The 23,252-nt window shown below is 57.2% G+C and overlaps 1 protein-coding gene across 5 annotated transcripts; it reads right to left on the bottom strand.

The window, feature by feature from the left end:
• Positions 1–738: 738 nt before the first annotated feature.
• ACE (angiotensin I converting enzyme) lies at positions 739–22,722 on the bottom strand. Of its 5 annotated transcripts, XM_035300402.3 has the most exons (25): positions 22,406–22,722; positions 21,631–21,798; positions 20,307–20,400; positions 19,508–19,651; positions 18,895–19,086; positions 18,243–18,340; positions 17,700–17,872; positions 16,791–17,014; positions 16,313–16,457; positions 15,948–16,046; positions 15,538–15,660; positions 14,962–15,173; positions 14,123–14,259; positions 13,062–13,220; positions 12,704–12,791; positions 11,024–11,167; positions 10,686–10,877; positions 8,548–8,645; positions 8,217–8,389; positions 5,410–5,633; positions 4,989–5,133; positions 4,595–4,693; positions 2,553–2,675; positions 2,061–2,248; positions 739–1,924 (listed from the first exon to the last, which is right to left on the bottom strand). In XM_035300402.3, exons 1-25 carry the CDS (start codon positions 22,685–22,687, stop codon positions 1,695–1,697), a joined length of 3,954 nt encoding a protein of 1,317 aa, XP_035156293.3. In that variant the 5' UTR covers positions 22,688–22,722; the 3' UTR covers positions 739–1,694. The 5 variants fall into 5 exon arrangements, with proteins under 5 accessions (XP_035156293.3, XP_035156294.3, XP_035156295.1 ...); XM_035300403.3 differs by lacking the exon at positions 15,538–15,660; XM_035300404.3 differs by lacking the exons at positions 14,962–15,173; positions 15,538–15,660; positions 15,948–16,046; ... (7 more) ...; positions 21,631–21,798; positions 22,406–22,722 and adding an exon at positions 14,414–14,649.
• Positions 22,723–23,252: the final 530 nt, after the last annotated feature.

Here is a 23,252-nt window from a genome sequence, read left to right as displayed (position 1 = left end):
TCCTCTGGAGACTGAGACAAGAGAATCGCTTGAACCCGGGAGATGGAGGTTACAGTGAGCCGAGATCACGCCACTGCACTCCAGGCTGCGCAATAAGAGTGAGACTCTGTCTAAAAAAAAAAAAAAGGAAACTGGGTTATGTGACGATGACCTTTGTCTGGGAAACACAGAGCTTTCAAAACATAGGCTGGGAAAAGGGGGGGATAATTCAAGAAATCTTTATTTAGAGGACATGTTTATAAATTCCATTGTCCTATGTAATCATAAACTTCCACCCTCTTTCAATCCTAAAATACCTCGGCCCCACATCCTGCCTTACGGAACGGGCCTGAATAGCCAAGCCTGTGTGCAACATACACACAGACACGGACGCACGCAGACATGCATGGCAGCTGGAGATTAGGGGGCAGAGGCCACAGACTAAGATTACTGGGGGACATTGGGAGATGGACCTGGCTAGGGTGAAGGCATCAGCAAAGCCCAGAAGAGGCTCAGGGTGGAGAGTTGGACGGAGGGGCCAGGGTGGCCAGGAAGCTCCTGACCCCAGCAAATGGACCGACTTCTATTTGCCCCGGTTTGAAGTCTGGCATTTAAATATGGAAAAGACAGATATCGTTGTATGAAATGGTAAAAGGGTGTATGACTGTAAATACAGTGTGAGCCCATTTAAAATACACATGTGCTGAGGACAAAAGGTCCAGCAAGTTGTACAATGTCAGCAGGGCTTACCTCTTGATGTCGACATAAAGGGCTTTTATTTTTTATTACAGTTTTTTGCATTTTCCAAATTTCTACATAAACATGCACATAAAAGTCATAAAAATGTCCCTCAAAATGACACTCCCTCTGATGTGGGGTGTGGGGAGTTGTGTGCTGGGACGCCAGCAGGGTGGCCACTAGCAGCTCATCCCCGTGCAGAGCAACACTCTGGCATGGGAGGCCCCTCTGCCCCAGCGTGTTGGAGTGGTTGTCTGAGCGCCAAGGCTGTCCTCGGGAGTAGGGGGACATGGAGGTGATACAGGCAGGTGCTGAGGGAAGCACTAGGCCAGTCTTCGCCCTCCAGTCGGCACCCTCCATGAAGCAGGCCCTCCAGGGTACTCTCCCCGAGGGCAGCCAACAACAGCCAGGAGCCTTCCGCTGGGGGGACCTGGCCATATGTGGGGCAGGGAAAGGCTCCACTGCCGGTGGAAATGTGAGGCCAACAGCTCAGGGTGTTGGCTTCCCAGAGTCCTCCTGGGTCAGTGCCTGGGCCAGAGAGCGGCTGCCTGGGCTGGCAGGAAGACAGGTGCTGGGGCCAGGAGGGGGCTGGGCAGAGCTCTGGGGATTCTCCCTGGCTCTTGGAGGAGGATGGAGGAAGAAACCCAATAAAGGGACATGCTTGAATGCCAGAGGGCAGGAGAGCAGCCTGTCCCTGTCCCTGTCCCTAGCTTCCCTGTGAGGGATACAGACTCAGGTGGGGAGGGCAGGACCTTTAATTGTATTCACAGAGAGACTTGGAGAGGTGGGGCTCCATGGCCAGGGGAAGGAGGCAAGGGCTGGGGCAGCTGGTGGTCTAGAGGATGAGGAAAGGAGGGGGACAGGGACTGGGCGGGAGAAGCAGGGCAGGCTGGGGAGTGTCCTCGGACCCCCACCGGTGTTCCCATCCCAGTCTCTGGTGGGAGGCCCTTGGGCAGGGCCCACCCAGCCAGGTCATCTCAGGAGTGTCTCAGCTCTACCTCAGAGCCAAACTGGGGCCCGTGGTGGGGCTGGCGGAGGCTGTGGTGGCGGATGCTGAAGAGCCGCTGGCTGAGGCCTAGGGTGGCCACCAGCAGGGCGATGCCCAGGAAGAGCAGCAGCCACTGGCCCACCCGGGCCTGCTGTGGCTCCAGGTCCAGGCCTAGGAAGCTGACGCGGCCGCTGTCTCGGAGGGGACCTTCTGAGCGAGCTGATCGAAAGCAAGGAGACAACATGGGCAGGGCGAGGCAGCGTGGCAGGGCCAGGGCTCTGAGGTTAGCTGGGTGGCTGCCGGGCCTGAGGAGGGGGTGTGGGCCTGGGGCTGGAGGTGGGGCAGGTGGCAGTACCGGAGTTGGGTGTCCAGTTGTACTGTGGCCAGCCCAGCTTCTCCCCGTGCAGCTCATTCTCCGCACGGAGCCAGTCTAGTAGCGGCTTGAAGTAGCTCAGCATGGCCGAGGCGCTCATGTTGGGCTGGCCTGTGATCAGCTGCATGGCTTCCGGCCACGGCTGACTGAAGCCCAGCTTCATGGCGGCTCTGGGGAGGCACGAGGCGGTAAGGTTCAGTCAGAAGGACATGGCCCTTCCTGCCCCAGCCTAACATCCACTCTCCATACTCCTCTCACAGCTATGTCTATAATTGTCCCAGGGCTCCAGGGTTCCAGCTGCCTACGGAGATGGCACATCAGGTCCTGGAACATCAGGCCCGGCCCAGCTGTAGGTGGGAGTTCCCAGCTCAAGAGCCAAAACGGCAAATGTTCCCAGATGAGCCCCAGTGGACAGACCCCTCAGGCCCGGAGGAGCAGGCCAGAGCATGGAAAAGGAGAGCTGAAGACACTCACGCCAGGCGCTGCCCGGCCTCCTTGGACTGGTAGATGTCACACTTGTGCAGGGGGCCTGTGTGGCCAGCCACCTGGCACAGGGCCTCGTGGAACTGGAACTGGATGATGAAGCTGACGAAGTACCTGGAGCAGAGGGCGGCCGTGGCTGGGGGTGGAGTTGGTTGAGGGGCTTGTGCCACTGGGCCCCAGGCCTTTCTGCACAGCACCTGTGATGTGTGCTGAGTCACATGGGCACAGCAGAGCCGAGACCTCCCGACCCTGCCCACTGCCGTCAGGGCGAGCCCTCCTGGCTTTAGCATTGTCTGAGCCTCTTCCTACTGTGCCTGTGTACACGCCTCCCACCCACAGGGCTGCCTCCACATCTCAGGAAGGCCTGCTCCATGGGGTCAAGGCAGGGCCCTTCAGAGATCTGGCAGGCAACTTTGGAGGCAGTGAGGTCTCCATCCCTGGGTACATGCAGGTAGAGGCAAGGTGTGACCAAATGGGCTGTACGGGTCTGGTAGGGTGGTCTGGGCAGGGAAACCAGTCCTACATAATCTTATCCAAAGTATCAGGAGTTCCCTGGTAGACATCTGCCAGTCAAGGCTGGAGGATTCTCCCTGGCTTAAAGTCTTGAATGCTGGGTACAAGCCATGTACCACCGACTTCCCTAGTCTTTCCTAAAAGCGTTTTGCGGAGGCTGCTGGCCAGAATACAGAATGTTTTTCTAGAGCAGCCAAGTCTCCTTTGCCCACCCCTGTTTGGAGAATTATCTGCATGAAGCTGGGAAGCTATCCACCACACCAGCTGGCTTGCAGGTGACAGCCAGAGCTGACCGGGGATACCAGGGACCACTCCAGCAGGCAGGTGGGAGCCCTGTCATAAGGTCTCTGGAGCACCATCTAGGTCAGGCCTGTCTGAGGTGCTCTAGGGATGCCCTCTTCCTGGACTCTTCATCCATCCCACCATCAGTTATTAGCACTTGATGATGTACTGGCATCATGCCAGGTGCCAAGAGGCAAGGTGGGCATGGGCCCTACCCTTGGTGGGCTTCCAGAGACCACAGAAGACCACCCTCTGGGGGTGGCCTTCACTGCCTTCTGTACCTTGACTCCTGGATGGCCTAGGCTACCTGTAGCCTGGGGGCACCCGGAACTCCAGCCTTAGGTCTCTCTAGCCCCCAGCCTACAGAGAGGCCCCAGATCCCACATCCAGCCCCCAGCCTGCAGAGAGGCCCCAGATCCTACATCCAGCCTTGCCAATCCTCAGCAAGTGCTCTCCTGGGGGGCACAGAAAGAGACGGGCTGCGCTGGGCACACTCATCTGTGGCCATGTGACCTGCAAACCTAGCATGCGGACACCTTCCCCTAGAGAGTGACTATTAGTGAGGTCTTGGCCACCCATTCCTGAGCAGGCTGTGTATGAGATGGAACACTAAGAAGTTAGCCATTGCGCATCCTGTGAAACAGGGTTGACAGGTGAGGAAACGGAAGCTCACAGAAATTGAGGAATTTCTCAAGGAAACAAAGTGACGGAGGCTGGGCTTGAGCCCAGTTCTGTCTGACCCCAGCCTGTGATTGTAACTTGCCCCAGCAACCCTACCTCCCAACTTAACTGGCTCTCCAACCCTGCATTTAGTGTCTAGAGGGCTTGCAGGTACAATTCAAATTGTACCACAGGCAATGTTCAATAATAGTAAAAGAATCGCAACCTTGTTTTAAAAGCAAAACCAACGCAAACAACAGTGCTGAGGTCACGATCCAGACATGAGTCATGGTTAATGTTAACTTCTTAACCAAGTTAATGGGTAACCATTAGCCAATTATTAGATTGAGTTTCTCTGTTCAAGTATTTGGATGGTCCAGACTCTCATGAAAAGAATATTTAAGAAAACAACCATCAGCCTTGGCAGTGGGTGAGTGGCCCAGGCACCTGAACTTGCAGCCGGCTCACCGGGTCTGTCCTAACTGGCAGAGCTTGTGGACTGGGCAGCAGCTGCAGTTTAAACACAAAGCTGTGGGCATTACCCCTCATGACGTACCCTCTTGCCTTTCCCCTGTTACCTGATGTAAGGCACACTAGAAGGAATGTGGAACTTGGCCCCTGGATCGAAGTCACCTTGAGTCCTGGGCACCGGGGGGCAGAGGCCCTGGTACTTCAGCCTGTCAAGTGGGAATATATGTTGGAAGGTGAGTTTGGGGGGAACTGTGTTGGGGGTGCATTTTTGACTTGAAGGAGGGTCCCTGCAATTGGGGCTACACTGGGCACCCCATTCTCCTGGATGCTGTGCCTCTGTGCACAATCATTCCATTTTCCCATCACTCACACACACACATCATATGCACAGACACATCGTACACACACTCACTTCCCTACCCTGGCCCATCGAGACACTCAGGCGCACTCAGACACCTGCAGAGACTCCCCAGCCCACATCCCATGGGAGTGTTCCAGAACCTGAGGCTCCACCACTCCTGGTTGTAGTTCTCCTTGGTGATGCTTCCATCAAATACCCTCCAGCGCCACTGATCCACGAGATAGCTGAAGGGGATGAAGGCAATCTTTTCCAGCGCCATCTTCATCAGAAAGTTGATGTTGTTCTCTGCAAGGGAAGGGAGGCTGGCCGTCAGACCTGTGCCTGGCCCCTGCCAGGTCCTAGCGGCTCGGTCCTGTGTGCCCGTGATGGGGGAGGGGAGGGGCTGCTGTACCTTTCCCTGCCCTGTGACCTGCCTCCTGGGATGATCTGGGTGGCTCCCTTCCTCCCCATTGCTCTGTCCCAAGCCTCTGCTCATGGGCCACTAAGTGCCCTTTCCCACCTCCCAAGCTCACCGCCCCTTCTTGGCCCTCAGCCCACCAGGGCCTCCTGTCCCTCTCTCACCAAAGCTGTCACCCTCGCTGCTCAGCAGGTTGAGACTGTGCAGGTGCTTGGGTGTAGATACTGAGAGGGCTAGCACATCCCCAATGGCCTCATGGAAGCCGGGGTTGGCACCGTCCCTCAAGGCCACGGGCAAGTCTTTGTACTGCATGAAATACTGGATGTGGCCCATTTCGTGGTGGGCCACCACCAGGTCCTCCAAGTTCACAGTGGTGCACTGCTTGATCCTGGGAACAGTGGAGTTGGGGAGAGGGCGTTGGGAGAGGACAGTGAGAAGCCCCGGGGAAAGGAACAGCAGGCCTTGCTATGTCCAGGGCAGAACCCAGAACTGTAGCAGGCAGGGACACAGCACTGAGGGAGGGAGGGGGGAAGGGAAGTGCTGAGTGAGCCCGAGAAAGAGGGAATCCAGGGGCAGAAGCCCCTAAAGTCAGGTCATTCAGGCCACTCTGCCTCCCATTTTCCCGAATGACTCCAGCCCCCACCATCTGTTGCTTTCTGACTATACGAAGTGCTTGCTCTAGAGGCACTGGGACACTGTGTACTTTCTAGAACATGTGGCCAGTGGCTTCCTCCCTGAAGGAAACAACTGTGTCTGGGCGATTCTGCATCTCACGTGACTCAACAGCAACAAACCTATTCACCCCGAGAATTCTTACGGCCAGGATGAATGGCAGCTGCAGAGCTGCCCAAACCACAAGGTTCAACTGTCTCTCATCAATCCTCCCATCTTCTCACTTATTTAATTTTTTATGAAATGGGGGGCGCGTGGCCAGGCGCGGTGGCTCATGCCTGTAATCCCAGCACTTTGGGAGGCCGAGGCGGGTGGATCATGAGGTCAAGAGATCGAGACCATCCTGGTCAACATAGTGAAACCCCGTCTCTACTAAAAATACAAAAAAATTAGCTGGGCATGGTGGCGCGTGCCTGTAATCCCAGCTACTCAGGAGGCTGAGGCAGGAGAATTGCCTGAACCCAGGAGGCTGAGGTTGTGGTGAGCCGAGATCGTGCCATTGCACTCCAGCCTGGGTAAAAAGAGCAAAACTCCATCTCAAAAAAAAAAAAAAAAAAAAAAAAAAATGGGGGGGCTCCCTATGTTGCCCAGGCTGGTCTCAAACTCTTGAGTTCAAGCAGTCCTCTCGCCTCGGCTTCCCTATATGCTGGGATTACAGTTACGAGCAGACACGCCCTGCCCTTCCTTGTTTTACAAGCCAATTCAAACTGCAGGGAATTCTCTCTTGTATCTAATCGGAAGTCTTTCGGCTCAGGTGAATCCTGTTTTTCTGTCATTCTCATCAGGGGAGGGGGGAGAGCTGTCAGCATCCTGGCCACAACGAGACTGGGGTGTGTCCTGCTTCTCTTTGGACTCCCCACAAAACGGAAAACTCCACAAGGGCTCTCATCCCCCAGATTCTGTCTCCTCTCAGCCCTGTGGCTGCATTCCTCATACCCAGAAGAGCCCATTGGGTTTGATTCCAGCCTCCCCATGACTGCTCTCCTTGTAAGAGACACTTCAGCTGTGACAGATTTGCCACTTTTCCCCAGAGGGAGGGACTTTTTCCCCTTCTCTTGAATCTGGGTGAACCTGTAACTTGCTGTAGCAAATGAAACATGGTGGAAGTGACTCTGGGCCAGTTTTGGACTTAGCCTTGAGACCTGGCTGCGTCGGCGGTCACCATGGGGGATGCTGGCTGCCAGGTAATAAATCTGCCCACCTCACATGCCATGCTGGGTGCCAAAGCTAGCCTGGAGAGATGCCTGACCCATCTCCAGCTGTTCCAGCCATCCCACCCCAGGCACCTGACGTCTGAACCAAGAGGCCAGTGGGAACATGTGCCCCAGCATCTGCCTCATGGGAAAAACTGAGGACCTCAAGCGATAACCAAAACTGAGGCTCTGGACAGATGGCCCCAAATTGAGGCATCCCGGCCATGACCACTGTCCCCAATGGAGGGGTCCTGTAGAGAAAGGCAATTTCCACTGTTTGCTGCCTGAATCCCTGGCCCATAAATCCATGAGCATAATCAACTGTTTTTTTTTTTTTTTTGAGACAGAGTCTTGCTCTGTTGCCCAGGCTGGAGTGCAGTGGCGCAATCTTGGCTTACTGCAACTTTTGCCTCCTGGGTTCAAGTGATTCTCCTGCCTCAGCCTCCTGAGCAGCTGGGACTACAGGTGTGCACCATTACACCCAGCTAATTTTTGTATTTTTAGTAGAGACGGGGTTTCACCAGTTTGATCTCAAACTCCTGACCTCATGATCCACCCACCTTGGCCTCCCAAAATGCTGGGATTACAGGTGTGAGCCACTGCACCTGGCCAACTAATTGTTTTGTACGGCTAAGCTCTGAGGTGCTTGGTTACATAACAATAGGTAACTAAGACACCATCCTCCAAGGAAGGCAGCTTCTGAGCCTCTGTCGGGGCAAGAGTAAATCTGTGCAGAGTCCTTGACATGCTTGTGTACTTCTGTGTGTCACAGCACGTGCCCCCAGGGAGAGGCCAGTTCTCTGCAGGGGCTGCTCATAAGGAGGGAGGCTGGACAGCCCACTGTGCTCAAACCCAGGACTGGGACCTTGAGCACTTCCCAGTGGCCAGGCTGACAGAACTGTTGCACACTTCAGAAGCCCCCAGCAGGTGGATGGGGTTTTCCTGCCAGAAGCCAACGCCTCTCTAGACCCTCAGTCCCAAACTCTGGCCCTGTCCCCGTCCCACCCTGCTGGCTCTGGCTGGGGGACGGGAGTGGAGGCTTTGCTTGGCTCACTTCCCTTGCCCATGGGGCTCAGGAACGAGACCTTGGCCCCAGCTGGATGTACCGGAAGTCCTTGCCGTTGTAGAAGTCCCAGGCCGAGGCATGGCAGACCACCTCTCGCCCGTCGGTTGGCTTTTCCAGCATTGACTTGTTCCAGAACTCAGGAGGCACGGGCAGCAGCCCCAGGGAGGTGAAGAAATCATCAGCCTCCTTAAACATCCTCCTGGGTGTCCAGCCCTGCAAGAAGAGGGACTTCTGTCTAAACTGGGGGTTCTGGGGGCAGACTGCGTGCTGCGGTGGGGGCTGCAGGGGCAGGGCCAAACTGGAGGGAACTCCTGAATCAGAGGGCCCCTCCCATCCCTGCAGGGCCTCCCCTCCCCTGGGCTGGTGCGGACCTGCTTTAGCATGGCCTCCGTGGTGTCCATCAAGGTGGCTGAAGGGAAGGGCACCACCAAGTCATAGATGTTGGACCAGGTCTGTGCCCACATGTTCCCTGGAGGTGGGTGAGGGGGATGGCAGAGAGAGGAGAGACAAATATTACTTCTCAGGCTCAGTGCCCTCCTGCAGGAAGAGTGCTCCAGATTCCAGTTCTGCTAATCATAGTGGCATTTCTTTTCTTTTCTTTTAAGACTCAATCTTGCTCTTATCTGCCAGGCTGGAGTGCACTGGCACAATCTCGGCTCACTGCAACCTCCTCCCCTGGGTTCAAGCAATTCTCCTGCCTCAGCCTCCTGAGTAGCTGGGATTACAGGCACCTGTCACCATGCTCAGCTAATTTTTTTTGTATTTTTAGTAGAGACGGGATTTCACTATGTTGGCCAGGCTGGTCTCAAACTCCTGACCTCAGGTGATCCGCCTCCCTTGGCCTCCCAAAGTGTTAGGATTATAGGTGTGAGCCACCGCCCCCAGCCCATAGTGGCATTTCTTGAGCACCTATTGTTTGCAAGTTTCGAGGTACCTGACATACATCATCTTCAGTGTGCACATCCAGCCCAGTAGGTCCTTACTGCCCTGGCTCTAGGTGGGGGCCTTGCTGGTTACCAGGGCATCCAGGTGGTCTTCACTGTCCATGAGCAGTGGAGACCAGTGTGTCTAGCAATCACTGACACGTGAGGACATTACAGGTCCCCAGAACACCGACACCCCACGGCCACCCCTTATTGGCTCTGCACCAGGAGCATTGTGTAGATTCACTTTCAATCCTGTCTGCACCCCGGTACTGTCATGATTCCCTTTGGCTAGTAAAGGAAACTGAGGCTGGAGAGTTAAGTGACCCCCTCGCCCAGGGCTCTGCAGCTCCTCAGTGACAGGGCTGGGATTGAAAGGCTGGCAGTTCACCAGCCACCCTGCTTGTCCCCTCCGCACCACCTGAGGTCGGAGTTGTCTGCAGCTCAGTAACTCTGACAGGAACCAGCCATCTCCTTCAGGAGAGGCTGATGCCTCTGAGTCTAGGGTTAAGAAAAGAGCATAATTCTCCAGGACAGAGGAAAAGGAAGAAGGTCAGGATGAGTGGAAGGCTCGGAAACAGATTTGCACTCAAGGCTCTTTCCTGGCCAAGGGAGGTGAAGCTTGAGCTGACATCAGGTGAAGTCTAAAGTGCAAACCAGTGAGAGAGGGTTAGAGTGATGAGTGATGGAGGGGACATGGGAGAGAGAGACAGCACTGGTGGTGGGTTCCCTTTCCCCTTTCCCAATTGTCAGGGCCAGCTCTGCCCCAGCTCCCAGGCCACCTGGGGCACGTTGCTTTTCTTCCTGGGGCCTGCGTTTCCCAGTTGGTGAACTAACCTCCTCTGTGACATCACCAGATGTTCTTGGTCTCACTGGCTGAAGAGGGCGGGACTCACAGCCTGTGTGGGGGCTAGACCCACAGCCAGACCGCCCTCTGGGGCCTCCCTTATGGTTTCTAAATGGTCTGACGCCCTGTCTGGTCTCTCTGCTACAGGAAAGTATTCCTAACATCCCAATAGGAACAGAGAACCTGTAGCCTCTGCTTTGCTTTGGTCCCTGCTGTCCCTCACTGTCCTCCACCACCTACTTCACATATTCGGGGTGTCTGAGGTTGCAGCCCATGGTGGTGCAGGGTTCGGGGTTGAAGTGGATTTACATCCTCAGGTTCTTCTTTGTTTCAGTTCACTTGCCCCGAACGCTGTGCCTGTCTTCCCATCCCCCACTTCCCACCTGCCAAACCCTGTCATCTTCCGAGCCCGTGCTCACAGGCCACCTCTTGGCAAGCCTCCCCAGCTCTGCTCGCAGCCCCTTCCTCGCTCTCCAGGATTGCACACTGTGAGCTGTGGTGTGTGCTGTGGTCTCCCCAAGAAGATCATTAACTTCTCCCCCATATCCATGGTGACTTGCCCAACACTTGGCAGGAGGGTCTGCAGTGAATGTGGCATCAGATGCAAGCAGGGGGCTCCCATCCCCAGTGTCCACCACACCTCTCCAGCCTGCTCCCTAACCTCTAGTCAGCCCTGTCCCCACCCTCACCCACAGGGTATTTGTCTTTACCCTCCTCCAGGCCCGATGTATGCCCTTACCCAGCAGGTGAGCAGGGATGGGGCCCTCCAGGTTGATGTGCTGGGCCCCGTAGTGGCGGTGCAGGGCCCGGCGCACGTAGGCGTGCAGGTTCAGGTAGAGCGGCTGCAGCTGCTGGAAGAGCCGCTCCAGGTCTTGCTCCAGGGATGGCATCTCATACATAGACCTCCAGGAGTCCCCTGCATCTACATAGCCTACAGAGGGGACACAGCCAGGCTCTCCCACATCCTCATCACCTGCCTCCTCCTGGGATCTACCTTTCCCTATTGGGGTCTCAGAGGACCTCTCTGAGGAACCTGAGGGTACCAGATCACCAGTGGTGTTGGCAGGAGGGTCTCACCATTGAGCCGGGCTGCCTTGTTGATGAATTCCACGTATTTTGGGTAAAACTGGAGAATGGTCCTCCCCGCCTTGTCTCGCCAGCCCTTCCACGCCCATAACAGTTCTTCGTATTTCCGGGATGTGGCCATCACATTCGTCAGATCTGATAGGGGGTTGAATGGCTTGAGCTCCAGCCCTTAGCTCACCTCCCAACTGTTTGTAAGGGGAGCTCAGAGAATTTCAGAACTGGAATGAAACTGGTGAGACCACATAAAATTGACTGTAGAGGCAGCAAGTCTAGAGACATGGGAGAAAGGATGGGATTGGCTCTCCGAAGGCAGCTTATGGTCCCCTGCCTGGGGCCATGGGCTGCAGACAACTGCAGAGCCTCAGCATTCCTCTGAGGGGCGTGCTGGAGCCTCTCTCCTTTCTTTTTTTTTTGAGACAGGGTCTCACTCTGTTGCCCAGGCTGAAGTGCAGTGGTGCCATCATGGCTTACTGCAGGCTCAAGTGATCCTTCCATCTCGGCCTCCCTAGTAGCTGGGACTACAGGCGTGCACCACTACACCCAACTAATTTTTTGTATTTTATTTGTATTTTAGAGATGGGGTCTAAAATATCTAAAAAATCCTATTGTATTTTAGAGATGGGGTCTTGCCATATTGCCCAGACAGGGCTCAAGCGATTCTTGTGCCTCAGCCTCCCAAGTAGCTGGGACTAGAGGCGTCTGCCACCATGCCCAGCTAACTTTTGTATTTTTAGTAGAGACGGGGTTTTCCATGTTGGCCAGGCTGGTCTCAAACTCCTGGCCTCAAGTGATCCACTCGCCTTGGCCTCCCAAAGTGCTGGGATTACAGGTGTGTGCCACTGCGCCCCTCCAGCCTCCCTTGCACTTGGCGTGTGCATAGCCACATCCACAACTTGTAGGCCAAACCCCATCCTGGGAAAACTGTTTCTCCTGTTTATTTTCCATTTCCCCTTCTATATGTCATTGTTCTAATGTGGGAGCTGGGCTGGGGCAGGAAAGATCCATTTCTTATGGAAGAATGTTTATGCCTCAAGCTCTCCAACCCTGGAGAGAGTGGGCTGAGAGGGAGCTGGGAGGGATCTGCGTGTGGTCTGGTCCATGTCAGGGATGAGCTCTTTCAAAGGGGCTGGAGTAAGGACCAGGCAGTGGGGACAGCAGAGAGGACAGCAGGAAGTGGCAGGGTGGGGGAGGGAAGTGAGAGGAATCAGAGGCTCAGATTCTAGTCTGGTGTTTTTAGGGGCTGTGTGACTCAAGTTTCCTTATCGTTACTGGGAGAGGGGTCCAGAAAAGCCAGAGAAGGTGAGGAAGTGAAGGGCAGAATCACAAAAGGAGGCCGGGGGAGCTAGGGTCCCTGAGTTTCCCCCATCTGGAGTCCAAGCCCATGAAATACAACTTTGAGATCCCATTGCTCTGAGGGGCAGCATGTAGCGAGGACAGGAGAGAGCAGAGACCCTTACACAGAGGGCGGCTCTGAGGGAGGGCAGCAGATGGGGCGTGGTATGAAGTAGGTGCTGGCTCTCAGTGGGCAGAGAAGCCCCCCTCATGGAAAACAAGGAAGGGCATTTCCTGGGCATGCTCACCCCCACGAGCGGGAGGAGCCCAACTCTTCGCTCTCGCCCGGCCCCTGCCGGCCCCAGCCCTCACCTCTCATTCCCACATGTGAGCTCTCACCTGGCTCGAGCTGCAGGCAGCTGCCATTCGTGTGGCAAACAGTGGCCACGCTGTAGGTGGTTTCCATGTCCAACAGGATCTTGTTGTACTGCAGGAGGAAGGAGAGAGGCAGTGAGCTGTACTCCTCTATGCTCTGTCTCTGCGGCCTGCACTGCCCCCAGATCCCATGGGCTGGCGTGGGGGTCGGGGGTGGAGCTGGAAAGCGCTGCCTTCTCGGCAATTCTGAGGTGCATGTCGCACGGCATAAGCCATGACTTGATTCATCGAGTGTATCAAGCAGCATGAAGGCCAGGCCAGACTCTGTGTTGGGCTCACCACCCCAGGAGTCCCCTCTCCCCATTCCTTGCAAGCCACACACCTCCTCCAGCTCCTGGGCAGGCAGTGCTGCCCGTTCTAGGTCCTGAACCTTCTTGAGGATCCGCTTGATAGTGGTGTTCTGGAAGTGGCTCACATCAAACCTCCTGGCCTGGGTGCCGTACTGCAGCGTGTAGTTGGCTATCTGCATGTTCTTCTGCAGCTGAGGGCACAGGGGGATGGTGTCATGGGGCCCAGGAGCTCTGGAGCAGCCTCTGAGCAGGAGGCCCCATGGGGGAGCTGAGGGCTGGAGGTGGTAGTGAGGGGGCAGTGGAATGAAGTTGCAGCCTTTGCCTCTAAGACCCTCTGCAAGCTGGACTGCTGATGTCCTGGATGCAGTACTCACCCTCCCCGGATGCCCTCGGTCACGTCACACATATCCAGGCAGGGGCAGAGAAGAGAAGCCCCCCACATGTCTTAAAGGCTCTTAGGGAGGAGCCAGCTTGCTATTAGCTCTGTGGCCTCTCTGAACCTCAGAGTTAATACCAAATCCCATCTGTAAAATGGGAATAAGACTATTTGCAAGGCTATTTTGCACCGACTATTTTGCAAGGCTGTTGAGAAAAAGATGAGGCAACAGATTGAAGTGTCAAGGAACAGTAACCATGTGGCTCACCGTGGCATAATCTGTGCTCAGCCAAACAGGCAGGGGAGGAGGGGAGAGAGGAAACATAGCCCCTTTTGTAGAGGAGACAAACGGGGGCTTTCAGTCTTTTAAAAAATGACCTGAGCACCACTTATGTATGTACAAATTATTCTGTTAGTAGAGATTGAATTTTGTTTATTTGTTTGTTTCAATAGAGACGGGATCTTGCTTTGTTGCCCAGGCTAGTCTCCAACTCCTGGCCTCAAGTTATCCTCCCACCTTGGCCTCCCAGAGACTGATGTTTAAGGAAAGGAGCATTGCTCAGGCATTGAGTAAATGTCCACCAAAACCTGAAATTGAGTACTGTTTTAAACATTCAATTTAAAACGTGGTGGCAGCCCCACTGCATGGTGAGCGGGAGAGCATCTCTGTGTGTCTGTGCATATGTGCAGGTTTGGAGGTGGGGAGGTGGCTCTCACCAGAACGCTGCTGGTCTCTCTGGTGATGTTGGTGTTGTAATTCCAGTTGGCCTCGGCGTACTCGTTCCACACCACCTGGGATGTGCGGTCATATTCCTCCACGAACTTCCTGGCCTCAGCCTCATCGGTCACCAGGTCTGTGGGACAGAGTGGGGGGAAACAGACAAGCCTCTCCCTCCCCCTCCAGGTTTGTGGTCTCACGAAAAGCCATTAACCGTCTCCTACCCTCTTGTACCCTGCCCCTGTCCCTACCTGGCCCCTCCTCTCCCACCCCTGCTGCCCTGCCCCTGCCCTGCACGGTCCCACTTGGGCTCTGGGCTGATGTCTGGCTGGCTGTCGCCTTGTGGGTGGTTGTCTGGCTGCTGGTTGTTGCCTGGCTGCTTGTCCCATGGGTGACCGTCACTTGTCTGGTTACCACCTGGCTGGGGATCAGCAGGGGGTTCCCGTAGCACAGCAGCAGGAAGAGGAGGCTGGGAAGTCCTGCAGTAGCCCAACCTTGGTCCATGGCCGCAGGAGAGCAGAGCCCTGCAGCCACTGTCCCCTGGCCAGTAAGAGTGGAGCCCGCAGTGTGACCTCATAGAGCCCTGTGTCTGGCCCTGGAGGTGGGGGTGGGGGACCCTCAGGTCTGACCATACCCTCTCTAGGATGCTGGGGGAAAGACATGCCTGTCCCCACTTCTAGGCCCTGCTGATGAGCTGGGGTGGGGGCGGGCTGTCTGGCCCTCCAGGACCGGGTGCCAGGGATCAACTGGGGGGAGATGACCAGGAACTTGGGGCCTGGGCCAAGACCAGAGTTGAGGACCCACTTTAGCCCTGCACCACCCTCACTCAGGGCTTTACCAATGCCTTCTGGGTAGTTGTCGGGCAACGGTGGGCGCCACTGGTACTCTGGCCAGCCCAGGACCTCGCCGTTCTTCTGGTTCTGCTCCTGCAGCCACTGGGTGACTGGCTGGAAGTAGTCGAGCAGTGGCTGGGCATCCAGGGCATCTGAGCCAACCATCTCCTTCAGCACTTCCTGCCAGGGCCTGGAGGAGCCGGCCTGCAGCACTTTCCTGTTGGGCAGAATGGGCACCATGGGCACAGGGGACTCAGGCTGGAGTCTGCTCCTGGCCCCCAGCCCACATGCCCCTGGCCACTTCTGTCTCCTCCCCCCCACCACCTGACTGTGGGAACTGCGGCAATAAGACCCTGGGGCCTGGGATCTGTGAGGGTGGCAGGGGGCATTTGTCTCGCCCTATGCCAGCCAGAAAACACACTCAATAAATACTTGATGAGAGAGCGAGGAGACAGGCACCCACATCAGTCCAGCTCTGTGATCGGCGCCCCACCCCATCGGAGCAGCCAGTTGCCTCCTGCCACACCCTCTGCCAGCCGCTCCCCTCTGCCTCCCACTTGCCCCCGCTTCCTGTCACACACCGGAGCTTGGCCCCTGCCTTGGTGGACTGGTAGATGTCACACTGGTGTAGTGCACCCTGATAGCCTGCCTCCTGGCACAGGGCTTGATGGAACTGGAACTGCAGGACAAAACTCACAAAGTACCTGCAGGGACAGGTGGGAGTTAGGGAAGATCGTGGGAGGCCAGGAACAGGGGTCCCTTGCCCAGGTACCATCCAGCTTCCTGCAGGGCAGAGGCTGGACCAGAAGCTATCTTGTGGGAGAAGGGACCCAAGACAGGCTCAGGAGAGAGGCCACTCTAACTCCAGGCATTTGGATCTGGAAGAGCATGGGGACAAGCCCTGGGGATGAAGCAGCTAGGATCAGAGGAGGAGAAGCAGGGGACTGAGTGTGTGACAGTACTGGGGTGGGTGGGGTAGGGGTGCTACTACCTGATGTATGGTGTCACATTTGGGACATGAAACTTCGCTCCAGCATCAAAGTGGGTTTCATTTCGGGTGACAGGAGGACAGATCCCCTGATACTTGGTTCTGGAAAAGGATGGTTAAATTGTCTTAGGGCCTAGAGGTTGTACACAGATGAATTTAGCTTTTGCAGAAAAGGCATTTCCACCCAGCAACTCTTCCCCATCCTGAGGAACTGGGGTAGACTTCCTGGAGGAGGGAGTTTCAGGCTGGAAAAGAGAAGGCGGTGGGTCACAGGAGGGGGACATCATTAGAGAGGAGAGGCTAGAACTGGCTGAGTCAGGAGGCTGAGGAGGGCTATCTGGGTGAAGGCTTTCTACCCATCCTCTCACCGAAGATACCACCAGTCGAAGTTGTAGCGGGAAGGGGGGGTACGCCCCCTAAAGACTCCCCAGCGCCACTGGTCCACCAAGTAGCCAAAGGGCAGGAAGGCAATTTTTTCCAGTGCCATCTTTAGCAAGTAATTGATGTCACTTTCTGTTGGGAGATGAGAGGAGAGAGGAGAGGAGGTTAGAGGGAGAAAGGGGTCACCTAGGAGTGGTGGGCTGGGGGGGCAGCAGGAATTGAGTCTGGGAAGATGCAGAGAAGGTAAGGCTGGCCTTCAAGACCCTGGGCCCTGGTTGGAAGAGGACCCTCAGGTGTGTTGAGCTAGGCTCAGTGTGTGCTGTGAGGCTCTGGGTGGATCCTGAACCCTACCTGACCTGGGGCTGGGAGGCAGAAGGACAGAGCTGAGTGAGGCAAGTGAGGCCTGCTGCAGGGTGGAGCAGGGTGTAGGTGAGGCTGGGCGGGGGCCTCTCCGCCCTCCCATACCCGTGTCATTGGTGACATGATCCAGTAAGCCGATTTTATACAGATGTGCAGGAGTGGAGACTGAGAGCGCCAGCACGTCCCCAATGGCCTCATGGAAGCCGGGGTTGGCACCCTCACGCAGGGAGACGGGCTGGTCCTTGTACTGTAGGTAGTACTGCACGTGGCCCATCTCATGGTGCACAGTGGAGAGCTGGTCCATCGTGACCCGTGTGCACTGCTTGATCCTGGTGCATAGAGAAGGCAAGGGTGAGGGTGAAGGAGGGGCAGGACAGGACAAGGCCAGCGCACAGGGCACATTGGCACCTAAGAGACCCTGGGACATGAAGCTGAAGTAGAAACAAGCAAAAAAAAAAATTTTTTTTTGAGACGGAGTCTCGCTTTGTCACCCAGGCTGGAGGACAGTGGCATGACCTCAGCTCACTGCAACCTCTACCTCCTGGGTTCAAGCTATTCTCCTGCCTCAGTCTCCTGAATAGCTGGGATTACAGGTGCCTGCCACCACCCCCAGCAATTTTATTTTTATTTTAGTAGAGAGATGGGGTTTTGCCCTGTTGGCGAGGCTGGTCTCGAACTCCTAACCTCAGGTGATCCACCCGCCTTGGCCTTCCAAAGTGCTGGGATTACAGATGTGAGCCTCTGTGCCCAGCTGAAACAAGCAAATTCTTTACCCTGCCCTGGCTCACCAGCACTCTGGCCTTCTTCCTCCGTTCCAAGGTACAGAGGTGACTATTTGTCAAAGCTGCCAGGGAAGGTGGACTACTGGGCCTCCTATGCCCCCTTGCCCTGGAATAGACCAGCTCTCAGCCAGTGCTGGGGCAGCGTAGAGGCAGGCCTGGGAACCAGCTTCCCCATGCCTGCGCTGCCTGCCTTTCCCAGGGACCCAGAACCCTGCTCTTCCCATGAGTAGACCTGAAGTCTTTCCGATTGTAGAAATCCCAAGCTGAGGCATGGCACACCACCTCCCGCCCGTCGGCCGGCTTCTCCAGCATCGACTCTGCCCAGAACTCTGGAGGCATGGGGGAGAGCCCCAGGGAGACGAAGAACTCCTCTGCCACCCGGAACATGTGTGTGGCATTCCAGCCCTGGAGGCGGGGTGGGGAGACAGGTCAGGAGGAGTCTGCTCTGGCTGGTCTGGGGACAGAACTGGGGTCCCCCTCTTGGGTCAGCTCCCTGTGCATGAAAACTTCTCTGCTCTGTGGCCTCCACTCCCGGAGGCTGGGCCCTCACTGCCCACAGCAGATGAGTGAATGTTCATTGCTCATTTCATCCGGCCACCATGGAGCCTGGAGGGAGGAGCTGGCACCTCACCAAGGGTACCGACCCCAGCTCACTGCTCCTACAAACACACCAGGCTGCTGCTCAGTACCCGACCCCTTCCCGCCCCTGTGCCCATCTCTGACCCCCTCTTTTTGCTCCCCACACCCCCGCCCCAGGCCTGACCCCAGAGCTTACCTGCTGCAGCATAGTACTAGTGACATCAAGGTTGGGCTTGTCTGGGAAAGGCACCACCATGTCGTAGATGTTGTCCCAGCTCTGGGCCCACATGTCTCCTAGATGAGGAGGGGGACAGCTTGGCTTCCTGCCTGGCTGTGTCTGCTTTTCCATGCCTTGCTGAGCAGAACCTAGGGTCTAGCATCTGGACCCTGGGGCCCTCAAGGGCTACAGGAGTGGCTTACAGCTAGGAATCTCACACATCAGTCCCACCCACACTCCTCTGAGGGCCACATGTCCTGGGGCTGCCAGATGCTGCCACTGTCCTTTCTGGCTGTGCCAGGTCCTGGCCACTCAACCCTGAGGCAGGGCCACGGGGCTCTTTTCCTTAGGTATGAACTAGGTTGATGGCTCCTCCTCTGGACCTGAGGCCAGAGCCTTTGGATTGATACCTATCTTTCTGACCACTGGGTCCCTCACGACCCTAAGCCTCAGGGTTCCCATCTATAAAGTGGGATCGTGAATGGTCTGCTGCGTGCAAAGCGAACAGTATGATGCGCACATGTGAGATGTGATGGTCACGACCCGACTTCCTTTACCCTGGACACCCCCCACCCCAACCCTGGACCAACACTTCCCTGGGATTCATGTGGAGGTAAGGCCAGGTCCTTACCCAGCAGATGAGCAGGGATGGGTCCCCTGAGGTTGATGTATCTGTCCCCGTATCGGCGATGGAGTGCGCGGCGGACGAAGGCATGGAGGTTCAGGTAGAGGGGCTCCAGCTGATGGTAGAGGTGCTCCAGATCGTCCTCGAAGGTGGGGGATTCGTACCAGGAGCGCCAGTAGGCCCCTGTGTCTGAGAAGCCTGGAGACATCATGGCGGGGGGGTATGCAGCTGAACCCAAAGGCTCAGACCTCAAACTCTCAGCTATCAGTCAGCTCTTCCATTGGCTTGAGGCCCATGAATCTGCCGCTAGCTGGAAAATTGGCTTGGGGGCTGCCAAGCCAATCTAACTAGCTGCAGCCAGCTAAACAGATCCTGGAGGGTCCCAGAGGCAAAGAGGAGCACTAGAGTCAGGAGTGACCACAGGATGGCCACGTGGGGCAGGCCGGCAGCATGGCCCAGGCACACTGGGTGCAGGCCGGTCCCATCTTCACTTGCTGGGAAACTCAGGGCTGTCGGGAATCATCATCCCGGCTGCTCTGCCTGCCTCTGGGCTGGGGCTCTGGAGAGACAGCTGAGAGGGCACCTGGCACGGTTCCTGGACAGGGAGGGGCCTGCTCACCATCCTGCTTGTAGGCTTCATTGCTGAGGGCAGTGAAATCCTCGTACAGCGGTTTCAGCGGGATTCCCGCGGCATTGTGCCAACCCTCCCAGGCAAACAGGAGCATGGCGTAGCTTCTCGAGGAAGCCAGGATGTTGGTGAGTTCTGAGACACAGGCAGGCAGGGTCGGTGAGGAGGCCTCCATGTCAAAATCTGCAACTGCCTCCCCAGAGGCTGCACTAGTCCTCACTACCCCCACCAGCTTCCAGGGGCCACCTACAAGCCGAGTGGGAGGGGGCTGGGAGCCACAGAAACACTCAGGCAGGGCCCCTGCCACTGGAGACATGACCATCTAAGGAGGCTGACACCAAAGGGACACCCAAAGGCCAAAACTCAGACAGAGGCTTGGTGGCCTATTGGATAGAGTGCCTTCCTCAAAGCTGCGTGTAAATGGGGCTGGAGTGGGGTTTAAGGGGAGGCCAGGAAGGGTCCCTGGCTTGAGGGCTCTTGGGGAACGTGAGAGGATCTACCAGATGGCAAACCATGCAGCCAGGAGGAAGGCCTAGGGGTGATGGGAGAGGTTGAGGCACACACAGAGGTGGGGCATGGGTGCAGGCCTGGCTTCCAACCTTCCAGCTGGAGGTTCGATAAGTCCATTTGTCAAGAGAAGCAGGGCATGGGGGCATCTGCACTGTTCTGCCCCAGTTGGAGGAAGGCAACGCCTTTGGGTTTATCTGCTCTCTCCACGGACCCTACACAACTGCATAGTCCTGAGTGCAGCAGGTCAATGCAGGGGCACTGGGGAGCCGCAGGGCGGTACCTGGGTCCAGGGACCAGCAGGTGGCAGTCTTGTTGGGGAGGCAGACCTTGGCGGTGGAGTAGGTCCTGCTCATGTTGCTTAGAAGGGTGTTGTACTGGGGAGTCAGAAGGGAGGAATGTTCCGGTGACCAGCCGGCCCCCAGGACATCTGCCCTTCCCTCCCCTTCCCTCGCTGCTAGAAGAAGGAGCCCACAGAGGGAATGTGGCTTGGACAAGGCCACTCAGTGGCACCGGAGCACTTCTGATCACCTACACCCGAGTCCGCTGCCAGTGGAGGCAGCCTGTGGGGTGGGAGACAGGAGTCTTGAAGGTAAGGGTCAGGGTCAAGTCCCAGCTTGGTGCTGCCCTGCAGTGAGGGCAAATCCCTCCCATTCTCTGGCTTTGGTGACTTTTGTCTTTCTCAACCTCTTTTTTTCTTCTCTCTGTTTTTTTTTTAAATTTAAATTTTAATTAATTAATTAATTTATTTGCAGGGGTGGAGGGAACTCTGCCGCACAGGCTGGGGTGCAGTGGTGCAATAATCGCTCACTGCAGCCTTGACCTTCTCGGCTCAGCCTCCACAGTAGCTGGGACTGTAAGTGCATGTACCACTAAACCCAGCTAAATTTTTTGTACTGTTTTTTTTTTTTGAGACGGAGTTTCGCTCTTGTTATCCAGGCTGGAGTGCAATGGCACGATCTCGGCTCACTGCAACCTCTGCCTCCTGGGTTCAGGCAATTCTCCTACCTCAGCTTCCTGAGTAGCTGGGACTACAGGCATGCGCCACCATGCCCAGCTAATTTTTGTATTTTTAGTAGAGACGGGGTTTCACCATGTTGACCAGGATGGTCTCGATCTCTTGACCTCGTGATCCACTCGCCTCGGCCCCCCAAAGTGCTGGGATTACAGGCGTGAGCCACTGCGCCCGGCCTTGTACTGTTTTTTAGAGACAGGATTTTGCCATGTTGGGAAGGCTGGTCTCAAACTCCTGGGCTCAAGCGATGCACCCACCTCAGCCTCCCAAAGGGCTGTGATTATAGGTGTGAGCTACCTCACCCAGCCCTTCTCAACCCTTTCAAGGAAGCTCATCAAGCAGCCTAGGGAGGAGCTTACTCGAATTTGGCTTCCTATTCCAGAATGCTTCCTTTAATAGAAAGTAGCTCCCCACCGCGTCTCCAAGAAAAATCAATGCTTCGGGAAGCCATTCTGTGCTTACCTGGGCTTTCCCTTCAGCCAGGGCCCATGTGGATGCCAGGGTCCCTCCCTCCCTACTGGGCTGCTCTCCTCCGACCCCTACGATGCGGCACTGGGAGGCCGCCCCAGCTCTGCCTTGGCCCTCAGCCCACCTGCTGCCGCTTAGCTAGGGGCAGGTTGGCAGGGCCCAGGGTGCGCACAGCTCCGATGATCTTGCGCAACTCCGGGTCCGTGAAGTTCTGCCAGATCGGTTCATACAGCTCCTTGGCCTTCTGGCCCCAGGCCTCTGCAAACTCCTGGGTGAGCAGGGCTGCTTTCTCCTGTAGGCACCAGGAAGGCAGGGAGGGTGTAGGGAGGACCTCGCTTAGGTACATGCCATAGAGGGGAGGCCGCGGTGCTGGGGGAGGGAGGAAGGCCAAGGGCTTCCTGGGGAGATCCCTGCGGAAGACATGAGTTTGCGGAAGCCGCGTTTCCTCCTCCTAGGGGGAATCTGCTTCATGGGAACCGTGGAGCAGAAACTGGGACCAGAAAAGAGGCTGAGCGAGTGGAAGGTGAATGGACAGTGCAGGGCGGTGACAGCGACAGCGTCCAGAGGTGACCAGGCAGCGGCCTGAGAGCTCGGGGCCCCAGAGCCAAGCCCAGCACCATCAGCGAAGGTTCCGTGGCCCCTGCCCTGTACCCGGGCGCTGCGTCCTGGGATCCCGGTCTCGGAGGAGCCCGCCTCATCCATCCAACTCGTGCGTGGTAGGGCGCAGGCCGTGCTAGTAGCAAGGCGCTCCGACCCCGTGGCTGACGTTTGGGGCGGGGGTGGGGGGTCTGGGTGGGGTTCGGGCCCGGGGCGCCCGTCTGCCCGCCCCGCAAGCTGGCCGCGCGCTGTGATTGGCCGCCGCGGCCCCGCCCCGCCCCCGCCCGGGCCCAGGCGCCCACCTGGCGCCGCGCATTCTCCGCTGTGATGTTCGTGTCGTGCGCCCAGCTGGCGGCTATTCTCTGGAACAGCACCTGCTCGGCGCTCGAGTTGTAGCTCTGCGCAAAAAGCTGCGCCCCGGCCTCGTCGGCGGGAAAGTTGCCGGGCTGCAGCCCGGGGTCCAGCGCCAGGGCGGGCGGCGGCGGCAGCAGCAGCAGCAGTAGCAGCGGCGGCAGCGGCAGCGGCAGCGGCAGCGACGGCAGCAGCGGCGGCCCTGGTCCCCGGTGGCCTGAGGCGGCCCCCATTGCGCGGCCCGCAGTGCTCAGCGCTGCCCCCTCTCCCGCGTCGCGGCCGCCCTGCGGATTATAAAACCCGACACACCCCCGCCCCCGCCCCGCCGCGGCTTCCTCCTCGGCTCCAAAGTCCCCAGCCGCGCGTGCCGAGGTTCCTGGCCCGCCCCGCGCAGGGGCGCGGGCCGGGGAGGGGCCAAGGTGCAGCCTGGGGGTGGTGGGGTGGCTCTGGGTCGGGCTCCCGCTGAGGAAGCTGGGGAAAGGGCCTCCCCTCTTCTGAAGATGGGGACCCGGCAGTTTGCCAGAACACCCGAGCCTGCCCACAGCGCGGCCGCGCAGCTTCGGCCGGGGCTCAGGAGCCTGGCGGCCTCTGGCTGAATTTCCCGGCCCAATCCCCCGGTCCTTCCCGGCTCCGGAGTGACAAGGCCGGGCCCCGGGAGCTGTCTGCTGGCGCCGCTCGTGCAGCGGGGATGCGGCGGATGGGTCCCGGCGGGTTTCTTCACCAGGTCGTGGTCGAGAGGCAGGGACGTCGCCTGCCGGGTGTGGCGGGAGACCTTAGGTGTCCTGCAGGCCCCTCGGA

Source organism: Callithrix jacchus, chromosome 5, assembly GCF_049354715.1.
Source record: "Callithrix jacchus isolate 240 chromosome 5, calJac240_pri, whole genome shotgun sequence".
Lineage (NCBI taxonomy): Eukaryota > Metazoa > Chordata > Mammalia > Primates > Cebidae > Callithrix > Callithrix jacchus.
This window is presented reverse-complemented; position numbering and strand designations above follow the sequence as displayed.

Excerpts from the sequence above, each read along its gene's own strand:
- ACE (XM_035300402.3), bottom strand. The coding sequence starts at position 22,687 with ATGGGGGCCGCCTCAGGCCACCGGGGACCAGGGCCGCCGCTGCTGCCG. Across the intron at positions 8,390-8,547 it reads CGGAGGCCATGCTAAAGCAG|GGCTGGACACCCAGGAGGAT; the intron begins GTCCGCACCAGC and ends CTCTTCTTGCAG. Across the intron at positions 2,676-4,594 it reads TCTAGTGTGCCTTACATCAG|GTACTTCGTCAGCTTCATCA; the intron begins GTAACAGGGGAA and ends CCTCTGCTCCAG.